We start from the raw sequence: 23,173 nt of genomic DNA, 5'->3' as shown, positions 1-23,173 counted from the left end.
ATTTATTTATTTTTGCATAATAATGCACCAATACGTAAATTTCACTAGTAAATAGTGACAGTTGGTACGCCGAAAAGTTCCTTGTTTGGCCACGGCGCGCGCTGCCATCGATTCGGGGTTCCCCCACCTCCTACATTGCACCCAGCGAATACGTTGGGGGAGAGAAGTCCTCATGTGACCACAAGCCGGAGACGAAGCGTTAGGGATGGTAATCGATGGCGAAATAATCGATTAATTGATAATCGATTATTTTAACTGTGTCGATTTCAATTAATCGATTAAGGGCGCTCATGGTATCGATTAGTCGATTAATCGAATCGATACCGAACATTCCTACGGTGTTGCCAGATGTACCACTTTTCCGCGGTTTACACCGCCTTTTATAAGGAGGTACGGCACACTATAGGTGCGAAATTTCGTGTACTCGCCCATACAGACTGGTGTCAAACTGACAAGAGTTTCAATGGGCGTGACACCAAATATCATGTCGGTATTTCCATGACGGTATTTTACGGCCGGGAAATAGTGTCACCCCTTTTATTTCACTTTAAAAAAAACGTAAAATATCCACTAATCGGTGTAAAATTATCGATAAGATCGATTATTTAATTTTTTCGATTAATCGATTACGACTCGATAATTTTACATGGATTAATCTAATCGATATCGAGCATACCTACGAAGCGCTGGCAGGCCTCCCACTAGGACTGACGACATCGTGAGAGTTGCGGGCAACCGGTGCATCAAGTGGCCGGTGGTTGTTCATTGTGTCGTTCTAAGGGGGAGTTTTTTGTACAGCAGTGATATAAATGAAGATATACCTAATAACCATCTAAAGGTAAGCGTCCACTGATCTTACCTTAAAGCGACCCCACTCTGGGCAACTACGAAATTAGAAAATCGAAGTTCGTACCGTCCCGTCCCTCTCACTCTCGTATTAAGCCAGCGGGACGACAGGATACGAAGTTCGAAACTTGCACTTCGTAGTTATAGCCCCTGAATTGGATATACCTACGAGTAAGTACTGTGGGGACTGTAACTAGGTGAGAGCTTAGGTACTGGGGATCAACGCGCGTGACTTTAAACTCAGTTCAAAATAAACAACTTCTTCAATCATTTGGATTTATTTCAGAGCTTAAAAATACATTTACATAGCATAGCACCAGCCGCTTAGGCTATCGGGAGCAATCTGCGCTCCGGCATGTATACCGCTGTCAATCTGTTTTAAAGTTATATTCTAGAAACACAATATAAAAATCCTGCCAGGTGGTCAGTTTTACCACCTGCCAGCGGTATACAGCCTAGTTCCTACTGTACCTACTGTACGGAACACTCGGTGCGCGATCTTGACTCACTCTCGATTTTTTTATAGATCTACTGACATTGACTGGTGCCCATAAAGGCCAACAATGACAAACAATAATTAAATACTCAATAAAAGAGGGGCAATATTCGGGTCAAAGTATTGTATAATATATTGTGCCTTATCCATATTTATACAAATTAGTAGGCACTTAATATTTTAAATTCAAAAGGTTATTTGCCTGTTACTTCTTCAAGTTTAAACCACTGAACCGATTTATATAAAATTTGACTATCAAGGACTTCAATTCACGATTTTCCTTGTTTATTAATGCGACTTATGGCGTTTACTGCGAAATGATTTAGACTTAATATGAATTATGATTGGTGAATCATAATTTGATTGCTTAGTGGCGACATCTCTTGTCTGGGTGAGCGGTTGGTTCCGAAAGAATGTTGACGTCTCTCGATGAGAGCGAAACATAGATGTCGCTAGTGCTGCTGCATAAGTAGCGTAGTAGAAATAAGCAACCTGAGATATGTATGCATAGGAAAAATTCGTGTCTAAATTCCTGTCCAGCGGTGGTGTAGGGGTTAGCACGCAGCACGGATTGCTGAGGACCTGGGTTCGATTCCCAGCGCTGGTCTCTTTTTCTGGTTTTTCTGTGCATCCATGTCTCAGTTTGTATTTTCGACTTAATATGAAGATAATTTGAGAGCATGTGTTAAAAATTTTTTGTACAAATTCTGACAAAATTTTCTGCCAGAATTCAGAGTGACCTTGTATATGTCGTCCCCTGATCAGTGGCGTAGCTACCAAGGGGCTAGGCGGGGCAGTGCCCCGGGGCCCTCAAGCTCAGGGGGCCCTCGAAATTCTGCTTTATAGCTGATGATAAAGTTACTTAGCATTTTTAAAGTATTTGTATATATAATGATTTTACTTCAAAAAACCTTACCAGTTTTGATAGCAGTGGGCCCCATTTTTTTATTTGCCCCAGGGCCCTAGGTTACCTAGCTACGCCACTGCCCCTGATCATATAACTTAACCGACTTAGACGTTGTCATTTCCAAGTTCTATATCTGAATAACAGCTAAATCGATTTTAATTAAACATAGCTTAGGCTAAAGCAGCGTTTCCACCAATAATGTGCGAGGATTTGTTGCGAGTTAAGTTTTTTTCAATCACCAATAGAAATGCTTCATTTACCTCCCCTCGCTCCGCTCAGCTGTTTCCACCAGAGATGTGCTGCGCGAGGATGTGTAAATGAAGCGTTTCTATTGGTTAATGAAAAACACGTCCCTCGGAACACATCCTCGCACATTATTGGTGCTTAAGAATCAAGTACTTACAATTAAATACAAACTCGATTACTTACACTAAGAAAAATTGCATCAAAATTGGTCCATCCGTTAAAAAGCTACGATACCACGGACAGACAGACAGATAAGACAGACTCAGCGGCAAATTTATACTTTACTAGCTTTTCCCGCGGCTTTGCCCGCGTGGAATCCGGCTATCGCGCGCTGTTCCCTCGGGAACTGTGCATTTTTCCGGGATATAAAGTAGTCTATGTCACTCTCGGGCCCATAAACTATCTCTATGTCAAAAATCAAACAAACATACACACAAACACACACACACACTTTCGCATTTATAATATTAGTATGGATATAAGTATAAGTATAGATTATAATTTATAACACCCCTCTTTTTGCATCGGCGGTTGAAAATCAGACAAATCAAACGTCACCTCAGCACAATTTTAATTATAAATGTAGAGTCAATATTCCATTGCTATTTATCAGTAGGTACGTATCCTTATCGACTAGCCCAAAAAACTCGACAAAACCACCCCTGACCTTAACACGAAGCGTTAAGGCTCAAAATCGAGTAAATCCTGCCATACTTGAAGTAAATAGATTATTGCATGACATAAGAAGATAGTGTTAATGTAATTAAACAGCTTTGTTTGGCTTCTTAGAGGAGTGGGTGACATGTAGTTTGAAACGAAACGTCGTGGCGACTGGAACATGGAGAAAGGTGAGTGTTTAACATCTTTTTTTAAAGGTATTTATATAGCTTGGAGGCTTAGTTTCATTGGGTTTGAAATAATTAAGTTAGGTATATCTATTTACAGACAACTATGCTAACGTACATAAAAAAAAACTAAAACAAATACCTGCCAACAAATTACGTATATTTAAGAGTCCCCATACAAACGTAAAAGTTCTAATTTACAAGCAGGGGGCCTACCATGATCTTTTCATAAACGATCCAAACGCAGAGCAGGGGGCCTACCACGCTCTCTTAATACGATTCAGTTTAGGCTCTAAACTGAACTGCATCGCTATTTCGTACCACGACGTTACTTTTGCGATTCAGTTCAGCGACAGCGATACAGACATTTTCATTCACTCACTTCAAGCGGTTTTCGTACCATGACGCTTAACTTGAGTGGGAATTGAATCGCTTCAGTGTCAAATTTAGCGATCCAGTATAAGTTACTCATTCTGTCAATTCTTTTGGATCGCTTTTTTTCAACTAATGAATTTCAAGAACTTTTAAAACCTCTTTATTTTGGAAAACCATAACTATGTAATTCCGTGTTCTTAACAACCGTTGTGTTGATTACAAATAAATGTTTACGCTGTCACTAATCCGTGAGTCTCTTTTCTCACTGAAAAATTAGTTTTATCAATGAGGAGGTAAGAAGCACAATGTCGTGAGTACCTATGAAAAGTTATAAAACTTGAATAAAAGTTTAAAAGTTCTTGAAATTCATTAGTTGAAAAAAAGCGATCCAAAAGAATTGACAGAATGAGTAACTTATACTGAATCGCTAAATTTGACACTGAAGCGATTCAATTCCCACTCAAGTTAAGCGTCATGGTACGAAAACCGCTTGAAGTGAGTGAATGAAAATGTCTGTATCGCTGTCGCTGAACCGTGCTTGAACTGAATCGCAAAAGTAACGTCGTGGTACGAAATAGCGATGCAGTTCAGTTTAGAGCCTAAACTGAATCGTATTAAGAGAGCGTGGTAGGCCCCCAGCACTACAGATCAAAATGCAACTTTGTAACTATAATGTTAGCAGCCATTACGATGCTTATAATTGGGTTTGGTTAAAATAAAATGTAACAGAAAAAAAACAATAACGAATTTCCATTTCTCATACAAAACTTAAAATTAATGTGGATTTATTTTCATATTTTGAACATGAACGAAAACTAATTATAAGCATCAAAATAGCTGCTCCAATTATAGTCGCAAAGTTTTATTTTGTTTGTAAATTAGAACGATACTAGTTTTGTATGAAAATGCGATCAGCGGCAAGCGTACTGTCGACTCTTAAGCAAGGTTTTGGATGCTGGCAGCGCTCTCTGTCTGCTAAACTAATTCTTCGTCCGAAGAGACTGTCGAGTCTTAGACTGCGGCTCCACTGAGGTGGAGACGAGCGGAGCGGAGAGGAGACGTGTAAGGATCGACCAATCATATTACATCTTGCCTTCGAGATGTGGATTTCAACTAATATGATTGGTCGATCCTACACGTCTCCTCTCCGCTCCGCTTGTCTCCGCCTCAGTGGAGCCGCATCCTATTGAGAGAAGAGTGAGAGTGACCGTATTACTCATTCAACGCCTCTTTCTACCTTAAACCTATCAATACCGAAGTTAATCGAAGAGTATTACTATTCATTAAATGATTTCTTTAACAGCACCTAATATATACCGGGTGCGGCCTGTAATATGAGCAAAAAATTAAAACATAGATCGTCCTCGTCAGACTGAACAACATGCCCTAATATGCCCTATTAAAATACAATTTTGAAATTTCTTTCTTAATGCTATCAATGTACGCCGTCCTCTAGTGTTCTAACACAACTGGTGTCGCCTGTCACGCACGGTACAAACATCAATAGAATAGAATAGAATAGAATACGTTTATTTGTGGAACATAGGTGTAGGTACATAATCGATCTTAAAAGCATAACAATCAGGAATCTCTATGTTTTGCCAGTAGGCGTACAAATATTTCTGTTTTCCTTTAACAAGTCATTAACCTAAGTCTAAATACAATTAGTATTCACAGCAGCAATACAAACAAAATTTTTAAAAATAACCAAGTAAGCGCGTATAATATAAATTATAAATTTTAAATAACAATTTTAGCGAGGATTTTTATTTCATGAATGTCAATAATATTGGCAATGTCTGTCTGGCACAATACATATAAAACTAAAAAATAATGCATTCTGCTTTACATCGGTTCTTTGACAACAATAAACTCTAATGTGTAATAATAATAAAAAAACTAATTATCTTTAAAATTCGCTGAACTAATGTTGTTCAGTTTGACGAGTAGGTACGATCTCTGTTTTAATTATTTGCTCGTATTATAATCCGGTATATCATGATTTCTATAAGTAGGTACTTATACTGTCATGATCTGTCATGGCGACAAAATATAAGGAGAACTGACGTTGTTATGGAGAAAATACAAACTGAGACATGGATGCACAGAAAACCAGAAAAAGAGACCAGCGCTGGGAATCGAACCCAGGTCCTCAGCAATCCGTGCTGCGTGCTATAACCCCTACACCACCGCTGGACAGGAATTTAGACACGAATTTTTCCTATGCATACATATCTCAGGTTGCTTATTTCTACTACGCTACTTATGCAGCAGCACTAGCGACATCTATGTTTCGCTCTCATCGAGAGACGTCAACATTCTTTCGGAACCAACCGCTCACCCAGACAAGAGATGTCGCAACTAAGCAATCAAATCATGATTGGTTATTTGGAGTCTTTTTGTATTTTTTATTTCAACTCCAAATTTCCGATATGGTTTCACGGGATACCCGTAAAAGTAACAAATTTGGAGTTGAAATAAAAAATACAAAAAAAAAATACAAAAAGACTCCAAATAACCAATCATGGGTTGTTATGGAGGTTTGCGCTAGTGTCGCCCCCTGCGCAGAGTTTTGCCGAGCCTGATATGCCCTATTAAAATACAATTCTGAAATTTCTTTCTTATTCTATGCAATCCTTAGGCTGCGTTTTCACCAGGGATCTGTGAGAATGCGACGCGAGAAATGAGTTTGTCATGAACCAAAAGAAAAGCTTCATTACCTATCCTCGCTCAGCACAACTCTAGAGGAAACAGCTGAGCTGCGGAGCTAGGATTAGGCTAGTGTTTATAGGCAAATGAAGCGTTTCTATTGGTTCATGCACAGATATAGATTACACTAGATTACGGAAATGCATCTACTTCGCGTGTCCGAACCCCGACCAAACGTCGGGGTTGGCCCCATACAAAGACTGACCGCTAACTGACTAATCATGACTAGTGACTGACTCGAGCCCCACGGCGCAGGCGGGCGGCGCATTTGAATAGATTTTTCACATCGCTAATTCGCTCTTGGGACGTCACAGTAGATATAAAAAGTGACACGGTTGGTTTTCATACAGATTGAGGTGTTTGCGTTATCTAGTGTAATCTATATCTGTGGGTTCATGACAAACAATTCTCGCAACGCATCATAGCAATATCTGGTGGAAACGCAGCCTTATGGAACGCATCTGCGCGATTATTTTCTCAGGTCTAAACTGCACTTACCAATTTAACATAGTATACAGATCGCACTGCCCTTGTCCCACTAGTCCACTATCCTGAATTTGTTTTGTTAGATTACAATGTTTAAGATGTAAGATAACGACTGAAACCCAATTAACACAACCTCATGTCTGTCGTTCGGAAACATAATGTAGTTATTTTATTTTCAATGCGCACAAACTGTTTAGGTACAATAAAATATTATAGAATACAAAATTATATTATTACTAGATGAAATCCCGGCTTCGCTCGGGTAAAATGTAGACTCATAATAATGTCTGATTTTTTTTTTTGCCAGTGTAAAGACTGTCGTACTTATCGAAAAATCTGACGTATATTCCCAGCCTCAATATTATTACAAACGTACTTTCACAGCTAACCTACGTATCAGTATTTCACGTAGATATTTCTCCTAAATCTTATAACTATGATGTCTCTGTCTCATAATCAACCCATATACGGTACGATCGATCTGATGAAAATCGACGAATCGTACCGTGTGTGGGGCCCTTAAAAGGTCAATAATGGAAAACGAAATGCAAACCTGTGACACGTGATGACGTGACACTCACGCCACTTTGATGTAATGACTTTGACATGTTTACTTCGCAACGCCATTATATACTTAGTAATTTATTTTTCAAATTTATATAGAAAATACTCGATAATCCGAATTTTCCGGCTACAAGTTGTCGACTCGGATTGACTAATTTTTTACGCTCTTCAATTTGATGTGCATTTCGTTCAAGTCTACTGACGAAATTATTAATATAGATTTGGATTAAAACACGCTGAGTTTTTAGCGCAATTTCATTGCATTAAATTAGAAGAAGAAGAAGAAGATTGATTTATTTGCCAACATGAACAATACAGGATAGGCACACCGAATACAAATAAACAATAAACTAATAAAGAATGCGTTTGCCAGTCCCTTGCACTGTGTGGCAGAAGGAACAGGCTCAGCTTACGCTGCGCTTGCTCAGACGCTGCCAGCGCTGGTTTTCAGCCTGCCCCCGTTGACTCAGGCTAGCTAGAATGGCTTACATAGCAGGTAGATTGGCACGCAAAGTAAAAAAAAATGAAAAAACAATAAAAACAATAAGCAGTGTTTCCATCAATAATGGTGCAAGCGCGGAAGAATTAAAACAAGTGGAAGTGCTATGCAGGTGCAGCGTGCGTGCCACAAGTAAGCGGAGGTTCGCTTACTCGATGACGTAGGTAATGCTCCATTAGTAAGTTTTTTTCCTGCTATAATTTTTAGGGTTCCGGAGCCAAAATGGCGAAAACGGAACCCTTATAGTTTCGCCATTTCAGTCGGTCTGCCTGTCCGTCCGCGGCTTTGCTCAGGGACTATCAAAGCTGTAATTTTGCACGGTTATATAGGTAAACTATGCCAACAAAATGGTACAATTAAAAATCAAAAAAAAATTTGTAGGGTGCCTCCCATAAACGTAAAGTGGGGGTGATTTTTTTGTCAACCAACCCTATAGTGTGGGGTATCGTTGGATAGGTATTTTAAAACCATTGGTTAGGGGTTTGCTAAGACGATTTTTCGATTCTGTGATTTGTTTGCGAAATATTCAAAGTGCAAATTTTCATTAAAATCGAGCGTCCAACCCCCCCTCTAAAGTCTAAACCAGTGGGTGGAAAAATTTGAAAAAACTCAGGATGTTAGTAAGTATATCAAACTTTCAAGGAAAACTATAACGGCTAAGTTTGCTTGAGAATTATTAGTAGTGTATGAAGAGTGTATGAGTTAATAGCAGCCTGAGGTATAACTATAAAATATACCTAAACTTAGAAGATTCCGTATAAAATACGAAATCCTTAGAAAAATATTACTTAATTTTTTCGTAATGGCTACGGAGCCCTATTTTGGGCGTGTCCGACACGCTCTTGGCCGGTTTTACATTCCAGAATTGAGCAATACGGCATAAATACTGTAAAACAAGGAATATCGCGACACTAATTTGCGACACTAGTTTGCTGCCAATAATTTGTTAATAAATCCTAAGAAAACGAAATGTATTAAATGCTTGTTGATAAATTCATCTAACTCGAATTCAGTTTCTAATATAAATTATGAAGCCAACAACCCTTTCCACCCGCGTGGTATTCGGTTATCGCGTGCTGTTCCTGCTCGGAAACTGTGCATTTTTCCGGGATAAAAAGTAGCCTATGTCACTCTTGGGCCTATGTCAAAAATCACGTCGATCCGTCGCTCCTTTTCGACGTGAAAGACGAACAAACATACACACAAACACACACACTTTCGCATTTATAATATTAGTATGGATTAGTGGGATTACATTCTCTCCAATCTCCAAGTAGCATATAGCCGTGGGATATACTGTAGAGGTGCACTACTAAAAGATTTTTAAAAAATCCAAAATGTATATATCCTAACTAGCTTTTGCCCGCGACTTCGTCCGCGTGTACTTTAGTTATCAGGGCATATTGTATGTTTTAATTAACCCCCGTTATAATTGTGACATTTGTATCTGTCTCTATGCACACAGATAATTTTTAATTGTAATCGAGAACTTATACACCTTTTTTCATACTTCTAAGTCCAGAAATGAGAAAATTCCATACAAACTTTACCCCCCCCCCCGACCTCCCATTTTACTCCTTTAGGGGAAAATTTTATCCATTTCACTTAGATAGATAATTTTTAATTGTAATCGAGAACTTAAACACCTATTTTCATACTTCTAAGTCCAGAAATGAGAAAATTCCATATAAAGTTCACCCCCCAGTTTCACCCCCTTAGGGGATGAATTTCTAAAAATCCTTTCTTAGTGCTTACTTACATCATAAAAAGAACCTCTGTACCAAATTTCAAGTTTCTAGACCCAGCGGTTTGGGCTGTGCGTTGATCTATAAGTCAGTCAGTTTCTTCTTTTATATATATAGATAAGGCAGTCGCGCGATACAGCTAGTGTATTTAAATAACACATTAATTATTTATTCACAAACAACGCACACAATGACATGTTATTACAGATAAAATTACGTTCACCTACTGTTCAAATTTATTTTAAATTACTAAGAAGATTATAGTATACTAGCTTTTGCCCGCGGCTTCGCTCGCGTTAAATTTGGGGTAACAATTAACATACATTTACTTTCTGCGATCCTTTTTTTCGTGTTTTGATTGATTTTTCGGAGGATTACATGGAAATATAAATACAGTAAGACGTTGTTTTAGACAGATGGTACACAATTTGGAATTTAAAAATCAACCTACATACGTAATTAATCGTTCATAATTCGTACCAACTCTGAAACCCTGTTTCGCTGAAACGTTAAAGACGTTAAAGTACTACGCGTTTCTTTTGCCGGCGACTTCCTACACGATATAGGATTGTATCTCGAGAAATTGTAAAGTCCCCGCGGGACATGAATTAGGTACTGTTATGATCTATTTTAATATTCTTAATTGACGGTGAGAGACATATTGTAGCTTTCTATTATAGAAAGAATTTTGATAATCTGCCCCGAAATAGAATTCACTTATTTTTATTCTGCGGAAATTTTGCATTTAAAAAAAAAGAAGTCTGTCCATCAGGGATATTGTAGCTTTCTATTGGTAATAGAATTATTTAAATCAGCTCAGTAGTTTCAGATATTACACCCAACAAACAAAAAAACAAACAAAGTTGAGATATTTTCCTATTCCATGGGATTTTCTAAGTGCTAGTCTTTCCCTAGTGCACCTCTGTATTACTTTAGGTCCATCTATGCCAATTTCAAGTCTCTAGCACCAGTAGTTTTGGCTATGCGTTGTCTGTCAGTCAGCCAGTCATGGTACTGTTCAGGTAGAGTTAGGTATAGAATTATAAATAAATCAACCCTGAAGTTGAAATCACTTTTTTCTATCCCGCGGGAATTTTACGTTTTCCCGGAGAAAAGCAGCGTATGCCAATCAGGGATAATGTAGCTGGGTTATTATTTCGAGAGGTTCAATAGTGTTCAGACTCAAATTTTCAGTTATAAAATTAGAAATATATCGTTTATTATTTTTAAGTTGCTTAGGATATTATCACTGAAACTTGCGGTAAATACATTTTATTCTATTTTATCTTTTTTCCACAATAACTTAAATTTTCTGCACAAAAGTCAGTTACGTGGTCAGGTTCGGATTATCCCTGATAACTTTGTAGTATTGTAAAAAATACAAGGTATAGAAAAACTTGCTGTTTAAAACATGGATTGAATGTTCATAATATGATATACCAAGCATGCAAACATAAAAAAATTAGGACATTGATAAGACTATTTTTTTCTACATTTCCCGTTGTTCCAAAATACACCATCATTTTCGTGGTCACACTTATTAAGTATATTTTAAACAAAAAAAGAGGTCAAACCTCCTGTAAATCCTTTTTTAACTATAAGCAACTTTGAAAATAAGACTGCGTCAATATAACGTATAATGTTTATCGCAAGTCATAATTATTTATCTATAATTAATGTAATAAAGGTTCAGTTAGATTTGCGTCAAAGATCGAGCGTCATTTTCGTTACGGTTGCGACTTGGTAAGTATTGGGTAAATAAATATAATGTTTTACTGGTGCTGTGTCATTTGCAGTTAAGTTATTCAATATTGATTTCATTTGCTTCAAATCTATAGGATATTTACTGCAGAGCCGCGAAAGTAAGAGCTTTTCAATTTCGTGGTCATCATTTTCGTGGTCCTATGGGCCACGAAACTGATTAAAGACCACGAAAAAGATGATTTTCCTACAAGTAGAAAAATACAGAACACTTTTATAGAATTTTCTGCTTTTTACAGTGTAATCGTTTATGCCGTTATTGATTTAATTGATTTAAACGAAGAATGGTTGACCGTCAACAACATTTGCTCCAGGTGTGGTTATAGGAATTATGACCAGTGCGTCGCCAATTTTGTTAACTGGCGAGAGGTTCAAGAATTATTTTGCCCTGAATGTACGTGTGAAATGTATATATCTAAATATTAAAAGAAAACTTCGTCATTTACAGGAGCATTTTGTTGTAACATAATTTCGTTCTGGTTTACCGTAGACCTGCACGGGGGGAAGGTATTGAAAACTGTTTTGGTTTGTGAGTTGAAGTTATTAATCTTACTTTAATTAAGTAATTTCTACATAGTATTTAAAAGGTTACAAAAATGACAATTTGAAGTCGTCATTTTCGTGGTCAAGTTTTAATTTTTTTTATATAGATATCGATTGTCTATTTCTGTTGATACCTGATTAATTAAATAATGCTTATTCGTTTTCTCATTATGATCGGATTTTCATTCAAATAGTACAATTATAAGATTTTAAAATAAACAAAATGTTCTTTTTCGTGGTCTCGATGCTCATTTTCGTTACCGTTAAAATTGGATTTTTGCTTTTTTTAACCAAAGTAAACTTTATCGATCTCTTATAATATAAAGCATCTTATCGGTACATATCCTTATGTTCAAAATAAAACAGACCACATCAAAATGTGTGTTTTATTTCTGTAACATTTATCTTACACCTCAAATAATTACCCAGCTCCCAATTGGTAAAATATCTTTTTAACTCAACCCAATGATGAATTTACTTATTTCGATCCTGCGGGAATTTTGCATTCTTCTGTAGAAAAGCAGCCTATGTCAATCAGAGATACTGCAGATTACTATTAGTGAAAGAATTTTTAAAATCAGCTCCGAATTTGGATTGTCTTACTTACTTCTACCTATCCTGCGGGAATTTAGCATTTTTCCAAAGAAGAGTAATCTATTATACCAATCAGCAATAGTGCAGCTTTATATTAGTGGAAGAATTTTTAAAATCAGTTCTGAAGTTGAATTCAGTTTTTTCTATCCCATGGGAATTTTGGATTTTCCGAAAAAAGTGGTCTATGTCAATCGAGGATAGTCAATTATATCATATGAAAGATTTTTTAAAAGCCAAAGTTGAATTTACTTATTTCTATCCCGCGGGAATTTTCGATTTTCCCGGAAAAACGTATCCTATGTCAATCAGGAATACTGTAGCTTACTTTTGGTGAAAGAACGTTTAAAATCAGACCCGAAGTTGAATTCACTTATTTCTATCCCGCGGGAATTTTGCATTTTCCCGAAGAAGAGTAGTCTATACTAATGAGAAATAGTGTAGCTTTCTATTGGTGAAAGAATTTTTAAAATGATCCCCGAAGTTGCATTCAGTTTTTTCTATCCCATGGGAATTTTGTAATTTCCCGAAGAAAAAGTAGCCTTTGTTATTTGGAGATAGTCATATCACATAATATGTAAGAATTTTTTAAATTAGCTCCGAAATTGAATTAATTTATTTCTATCCCGCGGGAATTTTGCATTATCCCGGATAAAAAGTAACCTTTGTCAATCAAGGATAGTGTAGCTTACTAACGGTGAAAGAATTTTTAAAATCGGCTCAATAGTTTCGGAGATTCGACTACAAACAGAGAAGCGAAAAAAATGTAGATATTTCCCTATCCCGTGGGAATTTCGAAAAATCCTTTCTTAGTGCGCGTCTACATCTATTAAGGATATATATTCCAAATTTCAAGTTTCTAGCCCAGCGGTTTGGGCTGTGCGTTGATCTATAAGTCAGTCAGTCAGTCAGTCAGTCAGTCAGTCAGTTTCTTCTTTTATATATATAGACTAGTGACCCGCCCCGGCTTTGCACGGACAAAGTGAAAAAATTGGACAAGTGCGAGTCGGACTCTCGTACGAAGGGTTCCGTACCTATACAACATTAGACACTAGCATAAAACGGCAAAAAAATCAGGTTGGCTGTATGGGAGCCCACCTTAAATATTTATTTTATTTTAATTTAATTATTTATTTTCAAAGTACATTTATACAAATAAATATTCTGTGATTATTTCAAGCGAGCCGGAAAATGAGAGCCGTGGTGGCCTAGTGGTTTGACCTATCGCCTCTCAAACAGAGGGTCGTGGGTTCAAACCCCGGCTCGCACCTCTGACTTTTTCGAAATTCATGTGCGGAATTACATTTGAAATTTACCACGAGCTTTGCGGTGAAGGAAAACATCGTGAGGAAACCTGCACAAACCTGCGAAGCAATTCAATGGTGCGTGTGAAGTTCCCAATCCGCACTGGGCCCGCGTGGGAACTATGGCCCAAGCCCTCTTGTTCTGAGAGGAGGCCTGTGCCCAGCAGTGGGACGTATATAGGCTGGGATGATGATGATGATGATGATGAAATAAAATCACGTTTGTTGTATGGGAGCCCCCATTAAACATTTATTTTGTTCTGTTTTTAGTATTTGTTGTTATAGCGGCAATAGAAATACCTACATCATCTGTGAAAGTTTCAACTGTCTAGCTATCACGATTCATGAGATACTGCCTAGTGACAGACAGACAGACGGACAGTGGATTCTTAGTAATAGTGTAGTCTTTAGGCACAGAACTCTAAAAAGGTCTCTAATCAAGGGCACTTCACACACATTTTTAGCTCAATTTCCCAAAAACTACACCCGACGCACGAACCCGGGAGCGTCAACTTAAGAGTAAATGCATTTTTTGGTTAGATTGCTATTTTTAATTTCGTAATATCTTTTGAATGGAATGTCCGATTTGAATAATTCAAAAAGTAGTCTACAGGTATTGAAACCGTCTTGAGTATAAAAATTATTTATTTGGATAAGGATTAATACAAAGGTATGGATAACATGGTCTGATTTTAATCGACATTTCAACTTTTAAAATGTAAAAAAGTAGTTATAGTGACATAACTACAATAGTTGGATATATAGTATCAGGACGTTTTTTGTAGACCTTGTTGTGTTCTTTAATATCCTAAAACATTTTTTGTTCTATAATCAATAGTTTCTACAGCGCATGCGATGAAAGATGTTTCACGGCAACTTTTTTTACACTTTGAGTTACATTATTGTAGTTTTCGTACGGAACCCTAATTTTTTCTGTTAATAAATATAACCTATAGCACTTTGGAATAATTTAACATTCTAATAGTGAAAGAATATTTGAAATCGGTCCAGTAGTTTTTGAGTTAATTCGTAACAAACATCCAAAAATACAAAGTTTTCCTCTTTATAATATTAGTATAGTAGTTTTAGTACGGAACCCTAATTTTTCTGTTAATAAATACAGCCTATGGCACTATGGAATAATTTAGCATTCTAATAGTGAAAGAATTTTTTAAATCAGTCCAGTAGTTTTTGAGTTAATTCGTAACTAACATTCAAACTCTTTATAATACCGATGGTAGATTTTTTTTGACTTTCATAAGTACTTGAATTGAATAAAGTATTTTTGACTCTGACTTTGACTTTGAATACTTATTAGCATAGATTAGCATGCCAGCATTCAAACACGGTTTCGCACTTTTAAACCAATGTCTGGGATTTGAATTGAAATTCTGAGATTCTACAAAACCAGTTCCACAAATATAACATGGCGGTTTACATTAATATTGCTATAAAAAACCATTAAAAAAAATGTTTCTACATTTAGCGGTTTTACTATGTAATGTTGGAGAAAACATCGGTTTAATTTTAGGGAATTCCCGCGGGAATTTTGACGAAATCCCTGAGTTTCTCCGAGCGAAACCGCGGTTGTAGGCTAGTGCTTATATATCTTATTACCTAATTTACCTTTAGCAGCAAGCTGTAACCAAATAGGGATTAAGAATAAAATATCGATAAGAACGAAATTATGATTTAAAAAAGCGGAGTCTTTGTAATATGATCCTGTTGTCCCTTTAGTTTGAGAACCTTAAAAGGTGTTATTTTATGCAAAAAAGAAATATTAGTGCACGGAGTTTATCGATATCGTTTTAGGTTCCTACTGTATTTATTGACAGCACTTTTTTGTCCAACCGGACAGGTTCGGATCGGTTTTGAATAATGGTCAATGGTCCACTCTATGCCAAAGTAAACATAATACGTCGTTAGAGTAAGTTAATGTGCGTCAGAGATATAGGTAGTTTTTGTGAGATCCTCAAATGCGGATTTAGCTGGAAATGACGTGGGGTAAAGTTCATTGGGCAATCCAGCCGGACAAAAGCAGAGATGCGTTTTTGATGATTCACGGATTAAGATGGACCACAAATTTAAAAAAAAAACGGTAAGAGCGAATTGGACACGCCCAAAATAGGGTTCTGTAGCCATTACGAAAAAATTAAGTAATATTTCTATGGCTTTCTTTTCTGATGAACTTTTCTTAATATATTAATATATACGAGTAAGTTAATGTGTCTACTCCAAGAATTGTTCGTGATAGACTTTTTTTTAAACTCGTTAATAAACATTTGTTTGTTTTACGTATTTTATAACGGGTAAGATTGCTTGAGAATTATTAGTAGTTCAAGAGTAAATAGCAGCCTAAGGTATAAAATATACTTAAACTTGGAATATTCCGTACACAATACGAAATCCTTAGAAAAATATTACTGGTATATCTTCATCATTTTATGTTTAAATGACAAAAAAAAACATCATGTCAGCCGAAAGACGTCCACTGCTGGACATAGGCCTCCCCTAAGGTTCTCCACTCAGACCGGTCTTGTGCTTTCCGCAGCCACCGCGATCTTAACCAAGTCGTCGCTCCATGTTATTTGGAGCCTACCAATCCGCGGACGCCATTCGACAACCTTCTAACCCCATCGGCCATCAGTCCTTATATTTTTTGATAATCTCACATAGTACTTAATTAGATTTTCTTAGAAAACTAGTCCGGTAATGGTAAATTCCAAAACAAGGTTAAGAACAGTAACTGCCTTCAATACTACAAGCGTGGAAATTCGAAGTTCGAATTTCTAACATCGAAACAGCTGTTTCAGTCATCGATATGTTTCGTTGTAATCATCGTTGTCGTCACAGCCCTAATTGCGGCGGTACTACATTATATTACCTGTTCGAGAAGCGATTCCGTAATACGTTGATAGGAGCCGACGAAAGCATGTCTCCTTTCCGATTGAGTGTTTGTGTCCTTCTCATACTGGCTGGTGAGTTTAAACTTTAAGCTAATAAAGCTTGTTGTACACTCGAACCAACTGTGACCCTCTCTGGAACCTTTTCGTAGAAAAAAGTCACGGTCACATCGCATTGCTTGATAAGATAAGGGAAAAAAAGTTTTACGATGGATGGAATCAAATGGTTCAACTGTACAGTCAAGTACAAAAATATATATTTAAACCACTCTTAAATATGTTACAACGGCCTATTTACGTCGGAATAAGTGTCTGTGGTACATTATATTTGAGTAACTGTTTCCCGAAGTGTTCACTTCCACAGCACACACAGCAGTGACATACACAAGTTAGAAAAAATAATAATAAGAAGTGTTTAAGTGTGTTTTGGTTAGAAGTACTTACCTATTATTAAAAGAGATGATGTTCAGGGTTAATGTTTTATGAACACTAAAGACAATAACGATGCTAAATCTAGTGTGATCAAAGTTTGCGACTTAACCTTTCTTTGTGCTAATATTGGTAGAGTCATTCACGATGACGCGTGCCGTGGTTCTTATTACAATGTCATTAATAGCTAATTTTGACAAAATCACGCGTCTTCGTGGATAGCACTAGGTATAAAAGTGGGGTGGAAGTGCCGACCGAAAAAACTTTTCATAAAATTTCACAACTTTTATTTTAGTCCAGTCCCCAGGCCTTAAAGGTAAAAAAACAAGACAAGATACAAATATACTAGATAGGGAGAGAAAGAGAGAGGGAAAGATTTGTTTAAACATTTTAAATCGATGTCAAATCAAAATCATTTATTTTTGCTAAAACATACACAAAGTTGGTACAAACGACATGTCAGTAGAAAAGTTACATGTATGTATGTTCCGCCACAACATGGCATGCAAAACTTACTTGTTTACACTAAATTATACCAGTATTTTACGTTTACGATAAAATTCAGTGTTTATAACAAAATAATTCCAAATACCAATCAATATAAAACACAAATTTACAAAATTCACATAAACAATAACATTATGAATCATAAATCTTCTCGAAATATTCATTTAGAGAGTAATAAGGTCTATCTATTAAATAACACTTTAATTTATTTGAGAACTCGAACACAAAAAACATACAAAACAGATGATACAGAAAATAACATACAAAATAGAACAATGGAAAATACATCAAAGAGTAATTAGGCTCCACGTGGCCCCTCTACTCAGTGTAATGCTGCTGCAAGCTTCACCGGCCTCAGCGCTGTAGTAGCTATAGATTGCGGGCAAGCTCCGCAATCTATTGCTACTGAGGTTATTATACGCGTACTTTGAATCGGTAACCACTGGCATGTGTCAAAATCCATTAGTATGAATAGTATAATTTTACAATGCACGTGCCTCTTGACGTGGGTCAACATATCCATAGAAAATTAGTGATTCCTGCACGCATCCACAAGTGTGCAGTAAAGTTGTATGGATTTTACTTACCGCACTTGTGCGGTAAAGTAACTTTTTAAATTGCCAAATGATGTCCAAAGTATTGTTAAAAAAATAAGTCTAAAGAGTCGTTATAGTTAGGCTTTGAACAAATAAGAAAACGTTTGATGCAACCAACTGAATATTTACTGATAAGATAATACAGATTAAACGCGACAGAAAAGAGAACGTTTTTTTTTTTTTCATGTAAACTCTTATTTTAATTCCGTCTAAAGTTATGAAAAAAAAGGGAATAAATTCTTGAGTCCAATTCGGACCGTGCGACGTCAAGCGCGCGCACTCGAAAGTTAACCAATGAGCTTCCAGTGCGCGCGCACGACGTAGCACGAACCAATCATGGTTACCCGTTCGCGCCTGTCATGAAACCCCGCCAAAGTAATGTTCATGAGTTCAGTCCGGTGAATTAATTTTTGATGAGTAAATTAAAATTTTAAATGATGAATCTATATCTGACTTTACGCCGCCTTACGTCCTCCACGAAGCACATATTGTTAGTGACAACTCAATGCTGAACAAAATACGTGAACTATAATATACATACCTAAGTTAATAAACATCGTAAATTGATAGAATAATCTACTTCTACACGCATGGATATTATAACATCTACCGGTATGTCTTATTCTTATTTATTTGCTTTTATCTATTAGAATTAGTGAACCAGTTTTGATTTATTTACAGTTCCAAAGCCAAAAAATCTCAGATTTACGGTAACTTTTTGTTAAGAGCTGGTAGATTAGATAGGTACATAATAATATACTTGATGTTACTTAACTATTACAGGGATTTATTCACGGGTTGCACTGATATTTAGCATTATAGGAGCGTGCACTCCTCCATAAGGACTGGCCAATATAATTGTGGAAAATGTCAAGCAACAAGGGCTAATAATTAATCATAAAAAATCACGATACTAAAACAAAGTCTCCTTTACCTATCATTAGTAGCTGTAGCTGTTCTAATCTTCTGAGTCAATGATTGTTATGAAAGTTGGTTTAATAAAGTGTATTTTGGTTTGGCGTGCATGTCGGTATGTATATCTACTGCCTGCTACTGTAGTAAAAGGAGTATGGCAAATAAATGATGTAGTCACTGCCTCGATTTTTTTCCTCGCTTAATGCATTGTAAAACGTTGTATGATATACGTGTCGAAAGTAGGAAATTCCCAACTCGTGCCGGCTCAAAACACTCGCTTCGCTCGTGTTTCAAGTTCTCCGCCACTCGTTGGGAATTGCCTACTTTCCGCACTTGTATCATTAATAACTATTAATACATAAAACCACTTTACCCTTGTTCTGATGTACTGATTTCAAACTGGTAGCGATGCCACTGACAGAGAGACGGGTGTTAGAGCTAGGTGGCAATATTATAACAGCCCTCTTTTTGCGTGGGTTTAAAACACACACACACACACACACACACACACACACACACACACACACATCCTTAACAATACACGCACAAAACATACAACACTAGGTAAAATGACTATTCCTACTACCTACTATCTTGTTTATGTTAGGCTGGAAACAGTGCTCGACCGACGGTCAGCGCTGACCGTCAGTCAGCGTAGCTATATCTATGCAAGTCTATGAATGTGCACACAGCTACGCTGACGGTATGCACGTGATTTGGTGCGCGCGTACGGTCGGTCGAGCCGTCGGTCCGGTTCGTCGGTCGCGCGGCGTCGGTCGACCGACGAGCTATAAGATTATATGGATGCGTTCAGTGCTTCGCTGACGGAGCGACCGACCTGTGAACGGTACACACGCGTCGCAGTTCGCCGTCAGCGTAGCACTGAATGAATTTTCGCAACCGACGGTCAGCGCTGACGGTCAGGACGTACCGTCGGTCGAGCACTGTTTCCAGCCTTAGTTTTGCATGCACTATTGGCGCTCTGTTATAATTGTATCAAGCTGATAGCGTCCAGCTGTTTTTAGTACATAGTAACTTTGTTTTTTATAGTTCGCTCTCACAGACACCCAAGTTACAGGCTCTGCCTAGTTAGGGGTCTGATGAATAATTCATTTGTAAAAACTTTTTAAGAAAGAAAGAAAGAAAGAAAATACATTTATTTAACGCCATAAAAAACAAACTAGGAACAAACATAGAACAAATAAAGACATACATGACGCTAAACAGGTCCCACTCAGCATAATGCCACGGCAAGCCGTGGCGCGGCGTGGCGTGGCGTGGCGTGGCGTGGTGTTTATTTAAGTAAACTATTTTTTTTTAAGAAAAGGCCGGACTTACTGGCTCATCAACACCCAGCTCAACACCATAGCACCTGAAACTGATTTTTTAAAGATAGGATCATCTTCTCATCATCTGAAACCGCCTTATATCTTAGGAATTGATATAGGGCGGTTACAGACTAGCGTTTTAGACGCGCGTATAAGCTCATTGTTGAAAGCGCGTGTACGCGCGCACAGGTGCGGTTTTGTTTTCTTCAAGCGTTGACGCACATTATAAGCACGAGTGAGAACATGTCCTTAAGACCAAACACGAGAAAACACGCAGGAATGAGCGCATACATTTAATGTTGAGCGCGTGTAAGCGCGTATGCCAAAAACGAGCGTATACGCGCAGAAAAAAACGCTACTCTTTAACCGTCGCTAGTCATAAAACATTGTATGCCCGGAAGGGTAACTGTTGAGACACTAAAAATTTTTCACCATCTTTGTACATACACAGATTATACAATAAAGTTTTTCTATTCTATTCTATTCGTCCTTAGAATAAAAATCCATTTTAAGATTCTTTGCTCAATAGAATCCGGAATACGGAAAAAGAACTAAAGGAAATGGAACATAGCTCGAATAATATACAAGTTCAAGTGGGTGAGCCAAATAACAGTTGGGAAAGAAAAGTCCTCGAGTGGCGACCGCGAACCGGAAGGCGAAGAGTTGGCAGACCTCCAACTCCAACTAGATGGACTGACGATGTGAGATTAGAACAAGTTGTCGTACATTGTGCCGTTCTAAAGAGGAGGCCTTCGTTCAACAGTGGAAATTAAAGTAACGTTGGGTTTACTTGTACTTTTTTTATCAAGCAGCTGGCAAACGAGCGGGCGGGTCTCCTAATGGTAAGTTATCACCGCCGCACATGGACACCTACAGTATTAGGAGTGCGGGTGCGTTGCCGGCCTTGCAATAGATGATACACTCGCCTTTTGAAGGTACCCAGATCATAGCTTGATGAAAAAACTGCAGCAGTGAATCCGTTCCATATTTTACACGTGCGAGGTGAAAGAAACGGTTAAACCGCACAGTGGAAGCGTACCAGTCATCGAGTGAAAGAAAACCACACTTATGCCGTTATACGACTTACTTAAATAAGGACGTGTTTTCTCCAAAAACGCAATTAAATTACAGTTATAAGTACAACCGTCATTGGATTGGAGTTTTGGAGACACTTTGTCGTGAGTGTCGTCAATTACTGGCCACCTTATACTAAAATTATACGGTATATCAATAGAATTTATGAAAAGTGTAAACAAACCGGTTTCATCAAAATTCTTGTATAAACACCCACTGGATCGGATCAATAACACATTTATCTATAATTCGTGTCTTTTAACTAGACGTCTAATCCCTTTTTTCACCAAAATTCACCTTGATTTCAATATTTAATTTTAATTTGAATAATCTTCGGCAAATCTGACGTTATTTCTTAAATGAAACATGTGTATAATCTAGTAGCAAAGACTAGAGAAGAGGTGGTGGAAAATTTGACATTTTAAAATTCGATTAATGCTCGATCGAATAAGCGATTTTTATTTACTTATCTTAAAATAAAAAAAAATAGTTACTGCTTTTATAATTGAATAAACGTCTTTGGAATTAAATCAAGTATTGTAAATAATAAAATAGACAAAAGTACTTTGATCTATTCAATTAATAAATTAGTCGATTTACTGAACACATTATTTATTTTGCAATAGTTTCTAGGTTTTCACATCACTAAATGTCTGTGGTCGGGTTAATGGCATCTTTGTTTACACTTTTAATAAATTGGATTGAAATAGAATATTATTTCTATAAATTGAATTATTTTTTAGAATAAGGTGGCCAGTTATCGAAAGGTCGCTATTAATTGACGATTTATCCTATTATTGAGAATGAATTAACACCAATTTACAAATCCCAGGAATCATATTGATTCCATTATTAGCTTAGTGTAATATTAACTTGCTCTTTCCTTACTGGAAATACGAAAGTGTTATAGCCCCACAGGCAGTCTAACCAGTCTGGAGAGGAAAATGTCGCACTTTACATAACGTTCAGGCAATCCCCGCTTTAGAAATGTAATATTAGTGAATCCTATAACCAGTAATGTACAGTCGGCAGCAGAAGTGGATGAGCGGTTACGGTTACGGATCACCCACTTATAGCCGCTTGTCTACTTCTGCTACTGACTGTCCTAATCACATCGCCGGATTACTAATGTATGGGCAAAAAACTTTTCCCAAAGTATCATTTGGCAAAAAATCATTTGCCAAAAAACTATCGCATCACAAATAATTACCTACTTAGTCATGTTTCATATTACCAAGTATTATTTAGTAAAATGTATCGTTTGGCATAAAGTACTCTTCCCAAAATATCGCAGTTCGTTTCTGTGGGGAGCGCAGTTCTAACCTAACCTACTTTTCTGGTAGCAGTTCGTTTCTGTGGAAGACGCAGTTCTAGCCTAATCTAACCTACTATTCTGGTAGCAGTTGGTTTCTGTGGTTGGTTTGTGCGAAATGTCATTTTGAACAAAATATGTGGCTCAGTGAAAAGGGGTACAAAGTCTGAATTTGCCAATTGAGTTATATAG

General features: G+C 37.2%; 1 protein-coding gene across 2 annotated transcripts in view; it reads left to right on the top strand.

Annotated features, from left to right (window-relative positions):
- Positions 1-3,288: 3,288 nt before the first annotated feature.
- Positions 3,289-23,173, top strand: part of t (C45 family peptidase tan) — a 93,878-nt gene continuing 73,993 nt past the window's right edge. Inside the window, exon 1 of one of the 2 annotated variants that reach the window (XM_074101495.1) lies at positions 3,289-3,343. In XM_074101495.1, the coding sequence (XP_073957596.1) occupies positions 3,334-3,343 (10 nt within the window). In that variant the 5' untranslated portion in view covers positions 3,289-3,333. Of the gene's footprint in view, positions 3,344-16,818; positions 16,896-23,173 lie in introns of those variants that run through there. The other variant, XM_074101482.1, reaches the window with a different exon arrangement.

This window comes from Choristoneura fumiferana, chromosome Z (genome assembly GCF_025370935.1).
Source record: "Choristoneura fumiferana chromosome Z, NRCan_CFum_1, whole genome shotgun sequence".
NCBI classification, from domain to species: domain Eukaryota; kingdom Metazoa; phylum Arthropoda; class Insecta; order Lepidoptera; family Tortricidae; genus Choristoneura; species Choristoneura fumiferana.
This window is presented reverse-complemented; position numbering and strand designations above follow the sequence as displayed.